This window comes from Rhizophagus irregularis, chromosome 25 (genome assembly GCF_026210795.1).
Source record: "Rhizophagus irregularis chromosome 25, complete sequence".
NCBI lineage: Eukaryota > Fungi > Glomeromycota > Glomeromycetes > Glomerales > Glomeraceae > Rhizophagus > Rhizophagus irregularis.
This window is the reverse complement of record NC_089453.1, coordinates 1,975,941-1,988,567: the sequence shown is the minus strand read 5'-3', so window position 1 is coordinate 1,988,567 and position 12,627 is coordinate 1,975,941. Positions and strand designations below refer to the sequence as shown.

General features: G+C 28.3%; 2 protein-coding genes across 2 annotated transcripts; both read left to right on the top strand.

Annotated features, from left to right (window-relative positions):
• The first annotated feature begins 7,075 nt into the window (after positions 1-7,075).
• On the top strand, positions 7,076-8,647 carry OCT59_016901 (uncharacterized protein). Its single transcript, XM_025311291.2, has one exon. The coding sequence runs from the start codon at positions 7,384-7,386 to the stop codon at positions 8,419-8,421; it is 1,038 nt and encodes a 345-aa protein (XP_025173116.1). The 5' UTR covers positions 7,076-7,383; the 3' UTR covers positions 8,422-8,647.
• Positions 8,648-8,994: 347 nt separating this feature from the next.
• OCT59_016900 (uncharacterized protein) lies at positions 8,995-11,391 on the top strand (the record flags this gene model as incomplete). The annotated part of the gene is made up of 1 exon (XM_025332350.2): positions 8,995-11,391. The coding sequence occupies one exon, from the start codon at positions 8,995-8,997 to the stop codon at positions 11,389-11,391; it is 2,397 nt and encodes a 798-aa protein (XP_025173117.2).
• Positions 11,392-12,627: the final 1,236 nt, after the last annotated feature.

The following is a 12,627-nucleotide window of genomic DNA, read 5'->3' as shown; positions in this document are numbered from 1 at the left end:
TTCAATGATCAATAACAGACCATAAGACTAAATACTTTTGAAACTTTCCATCATGGATTTGGCAGAATTTCATCTGAATTCAATGATCTATTGAAGCTCTCTTAAATGAAATGTCTGACATTACGCAATTACCTACAGATTCAGATTGTTTTAATCATCAAAGTATGAACCAATCTGAAGCATCAATCTCCAATCACACGCAGGCTCTTCTTCTGGTCATCTGATTCATGACTCATCTTGAAGAAATTGAGGGAAGTTTTGATTTAATAGGAGAAAAGATACACTATGGACTATGCATTTGAAACTGTGAGAAGTGAAATTCATCAACTTACTGGGAAAAGGATTGGGAGAGAAATTGTGAAAGCTTTTATTTAATGTGTTAATTTACAAAAAAAATACAAAGTTATTTAAGTTATTTGGTAATATTACCTTTATTATAAATGTGAAATGAAATTTACATATTAAATAATTTATATATATAATTAGATTTTACAAGAATATGAAATATGATGGGTAGTAACAGCAATAGAATTTAGCAGGGATTAGCAAATAGAAAAATAAAAAAGAATAACTTTTTAGCATTATCAGTATATAAATCAAGAAATGAAGAAAGGGTCACTAAATTTATGACCAACTGAATGTGAAATTAAATCAACCAATATCATATGAACCAGCATTATTAGTTATCTTGAGAGTAGAAAATGCAACAAGTATTCCAGCAATTCTTTGCAACCTTTAGTAAAATGAAAAAGAAAAACATATAAAATAATGTTAAGACAGTAAAAACATGAGTAAAATTTCTCATAATTACCAACTTGGTATATTAAAAACATATTCACATAACTTGTTATCACATTTGAACCTCGATATACCATATTTGATATACCGATATACTATTAAAACACGATATACCGATAAAATTTTATTTTTCCACTATATATGAGTACATATAAATATCGGTATAACTTTGATATAATGACATTTCCTAAAAATTTCATATATATCTGACATATCATTATATAAAGGTTTGACTGTATTTAGTCAACAAGACTTTCTATTGTATGGGTCAGATCATTATTCCTACTGTTGTTAAAATTTTGAGTTAGGGATGTTAATGGTTTCAGTCTGGACGATGGTCCAGTCCGGTCCTAGGACTGGACCAATTAGGACTGATCGGTCTAATAGGACTGATCAAGAAAAAATCTTTTTTGATAAATTATCAAGCTGGTCAACAATTATTGATTAATTTGTTAAAATATGATTGGTAAATTATTAGCTGATTTGTAACAATGTAATAAAAATGGTTATATAAATAAATAATTTTTTGTTTATCTTTATAAGAACAAAAAAAGTTTTTTTTTTGTTTACAGTAACATAAACAATCGTTCTTACCGCTAATTGCAAAAAGATTGGACCATCCAATATGAATTTTCACACGTGATCATAATCGATCAGCAGTAATTCTGGCCAAATTTATAATTCCGGCCTGAATTAAAAATATTTCCTAATATGAATCTTTGTGCAATGTATATATTACTGGTAGCTATAATATCACGTGACGTTATGAATAATATACGTTGTCAAATTTCTATATTAGGAAATATTAACTCCATTCTTTTATATAATCAAATTAATTCATAAAACATTTCTCTTTTATAATATATAATCAAAATAATTCAATTGAATCATTTATCAGTAGAACAATCTCCTTTCTTTTAATGGGTCTAGCTCATTTATTATTCACTAAAATTCTAATCCACTTATCCTAAACTCTATCCTAATCCATCATCTGGCATATCTCAACCTTAATTCTAACCCTATTCTAACTTTATTTCAACTTTAATCCTAACTCTATCCCAATCCTATCAGGACCCCAAATAATACTAAGATAACTCAGATCCTATGTAACAAAGATTTCAAAATGAAATATCTTGGTTAATATTGCACCTACAAAGATGAAATAGGTATTAAAATGTTTATTTCAATGAGACAAATCTAAAAACAAGCCCAAGACCATTAAATCCAATCACTAGTTCTCAAGACAGCAAATTTGAAGCCAAAAGGTTAATATAATTTATGCATTTGAAACTAGAATTCATTATAAGGTTTATAAAAATCAGTTCTGAGTTTTTTAGTATTATTTGGTTAGTCATGTGGGTGGAAAATGACGGAGAGATAAGTCTTTACTCAACAATCACATGATATTGTTTAGGGATGCCAACGGTCGGTTCGGTTCAGTTTCGGTTTTAAAACCGCGGTCTTCAGCTGAAACCGAACTGACCGCAAAACTGACCGATAAAACCGAATTGCAAAACTGATCGCAAAATTACTGCAAAATTGAATGAACTAATGTTAGAAGTGTTAATTATAATTTTATTTGATAATATTCCTTAAAATTATAATTTTTTTTACGATAATAATGTCAATTTTGCGATTTTTTTCAGCTGAACGAAAAATCACGTGATCGACACGTCAAAAATTTTCCTATTATTTCAAAAATAAGAATACTATATATATAAATAAACACCAAAATCATAATTTTTAATAATATTCTCAATATAATTAATGAAAGAAACATTTTTTTCTTTTGGAATATATGATTAACTGATCAGTTTTTTTGTCAGTTTTTTTTATATATAAAACTGACGGTTAACCGGTCGGTCTTGGACTGAAACCGAACCGTAACCGAACCGATAAAAACTGGTTATAATCGGTTATAACCGAACTTTTGGCATCCCTAATATTGTTTCAATTTTCTTGAACTTAACTCTGAATCAAAATAAATTGAGATTTTGAAATTTTGATTGAATTTTTGAATTTTGACATGCAGGATATTGAAAAAATGTTATGGTATTACTGAATCTTTTATTTTCATGTTCATAATGAAATAAATGTATTAGTTAATACCTTTATTATTATGTTTTATGTACCTGTGTATTATATAATTCACAAACTTTTTCAAATCTATTTGTCCAATCTAGGGATGGCAACGGTCGGCTATGGTCAGTCATTGGTCGGTCATAGCCAGTTAAGAACCTTTGACCGACTGATCGTTTTGACTGGCCACTTTGTCTAACCGTTTGAATGACCACCTGACCGACCATTTGACCAATTATATTAATTAATCTGATCGAAAAATGATCAACAACTGCTTTATTTTTAGATAAATTTATCTAAAAATTTGTTTACAATAAATTGCACAATCAAATATTCGGGCAAACGATCGGTCAAACTATTGGTCAGAAGTCTTTGACCGACCGATATTGGTCATGGTCATGACCGCTTATGACTAAGCATTAATATTCTCATCCTCTATCCAATTTCCATCAATGTCACTCTCTTTTCTTTCTTTAGCAACAGCCTTTCCCCAGTTTCCTCTTGATCTTTTGATATGTAACGTCTTTTTTTTTCTAGGTATATTGCTTACCTGTAATTGTCTTTTTATTTTAAATGGCATTTTATAAATGATTATTGGCTATTCAAATAAAATTCCTCATTTACTTGTGAAAATCAAAATTTTTCTCATAATCACTCATTTCTCTTGTGACGGCACTAAATTATAATTTCAGCTCAAATTATAAAAAATTTTGGCCAACAAATTGCATCCCGTGACATGGTTTGTTTCAAATTTGGGCCAATAATATGAAAATCATCCGAGTTTAAATGCTTATTAGATATTTTTTGGAAATCTGGTCAGTAATTTAATAGTATTCACATTACAAGTTTATTTTTTAAGGTATTGAAAGTTTTTCAATTGTTATAATTTTATTATCTAGTATAGACTTTTTGGCACCATAGCATAATTTTAAAAATGAAGTAATACTATTTGTAATTTTGCGCACATTGATTTATCAATTCTTGATAATTGTTTACGCAAATTTTTCTTCATGACAAATCTTTAATCTAATATATGTGTAGCTAAAAATATAGAAAAAGGATATACCATGGTAGGATATTATATCATAATTAATTTTCAATTTCATTAAAAACATTTTTTTTATTTAAAGAGCGAAAACAAGTTATTTAAACACTACAATAAGGTGAAATAAAATTTTTTTTTAAACTGAAAAAAATTTTTTTAGTAAATAAATACTGTAAATAATAATTTTTAGTAAATAAATACTGTAAATAATAATAGTATAATTACAAATTTCAAATCTTATTTTTAAATTTTAAGCAACCAACTAGTAATAATTATACTAATGAAACATATAGCAAGGAAAGTATCTCTCATTCCGATCATTTTATTAAAAGAAAAAAAATTATATATATAACTAAATACGTTTACCAAAAAAAAAAAAAAATTATATATATAACGTAGCTCGAGCGCAAATACCAATTGGTCGATGACAGATGTAACATAATACAATTAAACTTACTTTTAATAATAGTAATATGCAAACATAAATAATAATAACAGTACCTTATGTAAACGCTTGAATCATATGAACAAATATGGGCAACGTTATGCTAGCCAATACTCCATTTGATCATACCGAGACCTTGTTGATTAGATTTACGATTACAAGAATTCCAATTAAAATAAACAGGTACACCATATTTGCTCTACGAAGATTCAAAAATTACTGTTCAGACTTTCTAGGATTTAATAACAACTTTCGTGTAAGTAATTGACGCTCATACAATTAATATAATCTTTAAATAAAATATTTAGGAAATATATTTAATTTACATTATTAGAAATCATGTTTGTTACGATACTAACTTCAAATTTATCACCTAGAACAAAAGCTTCAGCCGGATATCAAATAAACTCCAATTATCATTTGACTATTCTTTTCTTGAAAAAAGATTCGAAATTTAAAGTGCATAAAATAGATCTCGTGTATAAAATACTATTTTTTTTAAATCCATAAAAAATGTTAGGGTTTTCTTAACAGCAAACATGCCCGGTTCAACATACTGTATCTAGCGGTATTATTACAAAAGCGTAATATAGGAATACTTTCATTTGAATACCTTTTGTTCCAGTAATATAAGATCCTATCACGAACGTTACGAATATTCAAACCATACCGCCTACTTAGAAATCATTACATGTTATACTTTATATTCTCATCTTTCATTGCGAGGTGTACCAGCATTAAATAAAGTCGGAGATGTTGAGTAAAAATTTTCTGACATCAGATTGTAGCTTTCATAATTCACAGTGAGACTATAGGCCTGTTCAATTATGGGTTTTGAGTTGATGACTTGATGTGACCTGATTAGCAGTTGGAACTGTCCCAATGAATTGGCCGGCATAGCGGATTGTGGCCACAGTTACGGCAAAACCGTGTGAAACCCGATGTGCCGTTAATGTTATTAATGCCGTAAGTTTTACTGTGGCCAATGAAGCCGTAGAGTATAAATAGTCTAAATAGATAACATAAAATAGTTTAATAGTATACATGGCTTAGCAGTATAAATTTTTTAAATCTCTCCGAATTAGTTATCAAAATTTAAAGTTTCCATACTGATTTTAAATAACTTCTTTGATTATAAATTTCATGGAACAATAATTTTAACAGTAATGAAAGAGAAAAAGAATGATAATTAGAATGATATAAAATATGATATTTACATACTTATTTTAAGAAAATTTAAATTTTAATAAACATTACACACAAGTTATAGTGCCTATTTACGGCATATATACCAGTTACGGCACATTTACCACGTATCTTAAAGTAAAGAGTTATAACTACTAGTTATAACTCAGTTGTGATACGGCTCATCCCAATGTGATCGAGTTCCAACTGCATCTCTAGACCTGAAGAACTTTCTGAACAACAAAAATGGTATCATTTTGATCGCTTTTTTTTAACGTTAATATGCGCTCTCAAAAAGTTTACTATACTTTTATGCCGCAGCGTTGTCATGGGACAGTTGGGACACGAACACGGACATTGGACAGTCCCGGACCGGACAGTCCGGTCCATGTCCGCTATATTTCATATTCGGGACATTTTGTCCGCATTAATGCCAGCTGTTTTTCTTGTTAATACCAACCAAAGATTTTTAAGGTTGGTTAACAGCTTGCCTATGTCCGCAGAGTTCGCAGATATGGACGCGGACATGATTTTTTTGGACTTCCGTGTCCACAAAAAATCGCCGGACAATTCCCATGTACAACACTTATCGCTTATTTGCTATTTTTTTAAAAAAAAAATATTTTATTATACGAAAAATAAGGTGACCAATGTTAACCGTTCAATAAGCCGAATTTTGATTTTGTTTACATGTTAGGATTGGCTAATGGATTTTCGATCAAAAAACCAGAACGATAAGAATTGAACAGGCTTTATCTGTTATGTGGATTAAAATTATTTATTGTTAGTAATTGTTATGACTGGTCATAGGTCATAACTATACTGCCGTCCCATGAATTTACAAAAAAAATGAATATCTCAGATTTCATAACTAATAAAGCATCAAATTTTATTGGCAGAAAATACAAAATGATTAACTTAATGTGCATAAGGATAAAAAATAACCCATTAAAACATCACATGATCATATCAGGGGATGTGATCTATATCATTGAAATCGATTTTACTTTTTCATTCTTTCCATATTTGAATTTTCTTATCATTGTCAAATGAATATTACTACTGTATTTGGTCAATTTTGAAAAAATAATGAAACTAAACCAAGGTTAGTATGAGAAAAGTTTTAAAAACAATGATATTGATAATGCACTGCTTTCTTATCTGTTAGGATATTATGATGTATGCATTATTTTTCCTTTTTTGTCGATCAAAAAATTTCTTTAAACATTTCATTTCATTTTTAATAATTTATTGGGGTCATAAGAACGAAAAAAATACAAACCTTTTTTTTTTACTCGAATCACGCTGAAACACGTAGAATTTGTAATGCTGACTACAATATAATCATGGATTTATAAGCATCTATGACGTAAAAAATTCAGGTTTCAATTCATTGAAATAAGATTTTTATTTTATTTTTATTTTTAATAATTATCAATTATAGTACTTTTTGATTGAAATTTCATATAACATCACGAATATTTTTAGTAAATACAGTGTATTCATATGTACAGTAATATTGCGAAAGAAGAAATCAAGAAATCCCGCTGAAAAATCACATATTCTAAATCAAGCAATTTTATTATCTACTTGGTCCCTCTTCCTAGCGTTCACCCTAAATTATTCAAAAAGTTATAAAATAGGGATACTCAGAAAAAAAAAAATTATCCTTTAAAGGATTCTGTCGTATTACCTATAGATTTCATTAAATCATTTTCAAACTTTAAATTTTGAAATTTGTTAAAATATATAATTTAAATAAACGGGGTACTCCAAAAAAAAAAAAACTATCATTTCGTTCACTTGGGGAAAAAATTATCGAAATACCAAGATGTTTTCAGAAAATATTGAACCGCCAAATAATGTTGAACCGCCAAATAATATTGAACTGCCAAATAATGTTGAACCGCCAAATGATGATGTTTTTTATGTTAAGGACGAATTAAAACTAATTCTTAAATATTTCAAAAATTGTAATGCTATGTCATCAGTAGTTCCTGATGTTGATGAACAAATAAATAAAATTAGAGAACAAGGAAAAGAATTTCATACTTGTTTACAAAAGTCAATTACTCAGAGTAATAAATTCGAAAATCACGCTAATAATGCATTAGATTATTTAGAAATTCTAAACGATCCAAACTTTGACGAGAATCATGTTTCGGATATATTACAAATCCTTATCGATAATGCTGAAAACAATAAGAATGAAACTAGAGAAATAAAAGAAAAATATGAATCAATCAGAAATAAATTGCAAGAAATTTATACAGAAAATTTTGAACGCAGGAATTGTGATCGGAGAGAACTTCAGAGCTTAATAGAAAGAAGAAATAAATTAGAGGATAATTTTAAAGGACAGAAACCGTATACCAAAGGCTTTTTTATTATCGGTTTTATTTCGTTTGCTCTTTTATTAGGATTAGACTTTGACCGGTCAGAGTCATCAATACTTCTTAAAAATACCTTAGGCCTTGGCATTGTTACGATGGGAATTTTAACGGCAAGTAGCTATCTATATACAAAAAAATTGAAAAATAATTTTCAAAAGAGCGAAAGAGAAGTGAATAAATTACAACGATTGGTAGATTTAAGAAATGAAATTTCTGAGTTAAGAGAAATTAATAACAATTTGACTCCGATAATAATGCAAATGTGTACCTTCAGCAATTATTGGGATTTACAACATAACATTTTGGAGGATCTTAACAACAATTTAGAAAATATTACTAATATTACTACTAATAATCAAGCTATAAAACGCATTATTGTTAAACCTATGAAACCAAGATGGGAAAATGCAAAAGAAAAATGTGATAATTATATTAGAACTGTACGTAAAACTATAACAGATGTTAATAGTGCTTGAAATTATGAAATACGAATATCCGCAAGAAAAATTCGAACAACGTATACAGTATGTTAAGCGTTAGGAAAACGGGAAATGCTAGTCGGAATTGATTAAAACATTTCTATTTTTATTTTTATTTTTATTTTTATTTTTATTTTTATTTATTTTTTATTTTTTTATTTTTTTTTATAAACTTAAACATATTGTATATTTCATTTATATTATAAATAAACAACGATTTATTAAAAATATTACGTTCATTTTATCACAAGTCTCGTGAATTATTGAAAAATTGAATAAAAAAAAAATGCACGTTCTACGCCTAAACATGGATCACGAAAAATTTTTAGGGAGTTCCTTTTTTTAAAAAAGGGTAATAAATTACGTGATAACTGGTGTGAATTGACATCACGACCTGTGAACAATTATGTATTTAAACACGATAAAATATTTTTATTATTTCTATAGATATATATATATATATATATATATAACATATTACTGTTGTTATATATATATATTATTTTTATTTATTCCTTTTTTTTTTGTCTTTTCCTCCCTCAAAATTTCTTCAAACATTTTTTTTTCGATATGGTAACGATAAAATTAGAATTATGGGAAAATCCAAACTTTCCACAACTTGATATTCTTGAAAATCAAACGAATGAAGTATTAGAAGCCTTCAATAAATGCAGAAAACTAGAACTCGAACTTCATGGGAATGATACCGAAATTAAAAAATTTAATATTTCAATTAATACTTTAACTGAAAGAAGAGCTCAAGAATCTTTTAAACATTCTTCGTATTCTAAGAATGTCGCCATATATATGGATGCACTTTCAAAAGAAAGTGAAACTGTAGAAGCAATTTTAATAATTTTATCATCTTTATTAGTCGAAGCGAGAAATAGACGAGAAAGTACAAATAGATTAAGACAAGATTATCAAGACTTCCTTGAAAATTTTAACAATTATTATGTGATAGATAATTTAAATAATGAACAAATCGAAATTAAAAATCCAGAATTTGTCATACCGATTTTATCTTTTTTATTTAGTACATTTATATTTTATCTAAATATGAATTGTGATCCTCTTTCATCTAATCAAGATAACGCATGCAATAACATACCAGAGATATTGTGGAGAACGTTGGGTCATAATGCATCAAAGGATAAGAAATCACCAAATGATGAGGAAAAACAAAAGGATAAGGAACCACAAAAGGATAAGAAATCATCAAATGATGAGAAAAAACAAAAGGATAAGGAACCACAAAAGGATAAGAAATCAAATGATGAGAAAGAACAAAAGGATGAGGGACTACGTGGTGGTAAGAAATCATCAAATTATGAGGAAAAACAAAAGGAAGAGGAATTAAAAAAGGATAATAACCCACTAAATAATGAGAAAGAACTAAAGGATAGGCAATCACCAAAGAATGAGAAATCACAGAATGAGAAAAAAAAGGAAGAAATTACAACTTGGTGTCCTTCGTGGCTTCCCTGGTTGTGCTACTCTAAAGCACCACTATCAAACACTATTAGTACTAATGATACTAATAATCAAACAAATGGAGGGACATACACTAATGATACTAATAATCAAATAAACGCGAAACCACCAAATGATGGGAAATCACCAAAGAATGGAGATCTGATAATTTCACAAATCTCCGCAGTTCTGCATCCCAAAAACTTTCCCGATGATAAGGAATCACAAAAGGATGAGGATACACAAAAGGATAGGGAATCACAAAATGGTGAAGAACCACAAAATGGTAAAGAATCACAAAATGGTGGGAAAATATCAAAGGATGAAATTAACATTTGGTGTCCTTCATGGCTTTCCTGGTTGTGTAACTTTGAAGAATCACTACCAAACACTATTAGTGCTAATGATACTAATAATCAAACAAGTGGAGGGACGCACACTAATGATACTAATAATCAAACAAACGGAGTGACATTCACTATCGATACTAGTAATAAAATAAACGGAGGGACGCATGCTAATGACACTAGTGACACTAATAATCAAACAAATGGAGGGACATACACTAATGATACTAATAATCAAATAAACGCGAAACCACCAAATGATGGGAAATCACCAAAGAATGGAGATCTGATAATTTCACAAATCTCCACAGTTCTGCATCCCAAAAACTTTCCCGATGATAAGGAATCACAAAAGGATGAGGATACACAAAAGGATAGGGAATCACAAAATGGTGAAGAACCACAAAATGGTAAAGAATCACAAAATGGTGGGAAAATACCAAAGGATGAAATTACAACTTGGTGTCCTTCGTGGCTTTCCTGGTTGTGTAACTTTGAAGAATCACTACCAAACACTATTAGTGCTAATGATACTAATAATCAAACAAATGGAGGGACATACACTAATGATACTAATAATCAAACAAGTGGAGGGACGCACACTAATGACACTAATAATCAAACAAATCAAACAAGTGGATTTTCTTTATCGAACCAGATGAACCCGGTTCACCCCAATGTCGTTAATAATCACACAAATGAAATTAATCAGACGGACCAGATTCACGTATCACAATATGTGAATGCCATTGTTTTCGGTATCTTGATAGCTTTATTAATGTGGATTCTTTTGCGTATAACAAAACCTAAACTATATCTCCCGTGGATGAAGGATCGTAAACGTAAATCACAGAGATTAGAAGAATTATCTCAGCAAAAGAATAACAAAATCTTTGAAATTAAAAACAAGCTTCCCGTAATTATTACGAATGTGGATATTTTATATCAATTTTGGGATAATCAAATTGATTGTATCACAAACAACAGTAATACTTTAAGATCAGTTGATGAAAAAGAAAAAATTAAGATTCCAAAAAAATTAGCCTTGTCAATTGAAGAAGATTGGAGAAATCAATCTAATAGTTGTGAGGAAAATTATGTGCGCATGAAACATCTTGTGACCTTTAATTTTATTCTTACCGAATAATTTCGTTCATTTAAATTTGCGTATTTTTTGATAATCGGTTCTCTATATAATCACAGTTGCTAAAAATGTGATTAACATAAATAGATTATTATTATTATTATTATTTTATATATATATATATATATTCGAATATACTTATAAATATATTATTTATTATTTGTATTTATTAAATTACAATAAAGAACAATAAAACTTGATATCCCATTTATCCTATTTAGGAAACAAAAACAAATCATTTTGATTTCATTTAATAAATGAAAAAAAAAAAGAAATCATGAGAAAATTTTTTTGTTTGAGAAGCGGCAAAACTTTAGAAAAACTTGAGATGCAATAATAATTTTTAGGGTAATAAATTCATTAAACTTTGTCAATGATTTTCAGGGGGGGAATTCTTTTATTATATAAAACAATATTAGGTTTTCGATCTGCTGTAAATCATTTCTCGATTTTTAAAAAATTGAAACTTGACCAGAAATACACTTAATTAAAAAAAAAAGTCAGTTTTCAGCTGATTTTCAACCATCATCTATAACTTTAAAGTAAACTTTTTTATCAAAAGATTAAGTTTTTTTATATCTTTTTATATCTTTTCTAAGCAATCAAATGTCATTACATAGTGATCATGCTGCGGTAATTTTAACTTGGCACGTCACAATCGTCACATGAATAACACGTGTTAAATTAAACAAGTAAACTTGATGAAACTAGTTTCGAAATTGAGAAATCTCTAAAATCTCCAAATTTCTGAATAAAAAAATCATGAGAACATCGAAAGATTATATAGAAGAAACATGTGACCTCTTTTATGTCAACAGTCAACGAATGTCAACAGGTGGCGTTCATGGAAGACATTATGTACATTTGTTTCAATCTATTTTCAACGATCAACAAACGGTAATGAAGTGAAAGGAATATTAGAATATTATATTCATAACGTCACCTTTTCAATTTTCTTATTCATCCTATATCAACCGTTGATGCTCATTAATTTTTTATAATAATTTATTTATTTCATTTTTCAAACTCTAATTGAATAAAAAAAAATGGATTCTTCGACTCATAAAAATCATTAATATCTAGAATATTAAAAATAAAGTGTCCAAAACTTATAATAGAATTTATAAATAACTATAATAAATACCTGTTCTAATTATTCACCATTTATTTTTAAATGAATATTTTTTTTCTCAACGCTAGAGCATCATCAATATAATATTAATCACATCAAAAATATTA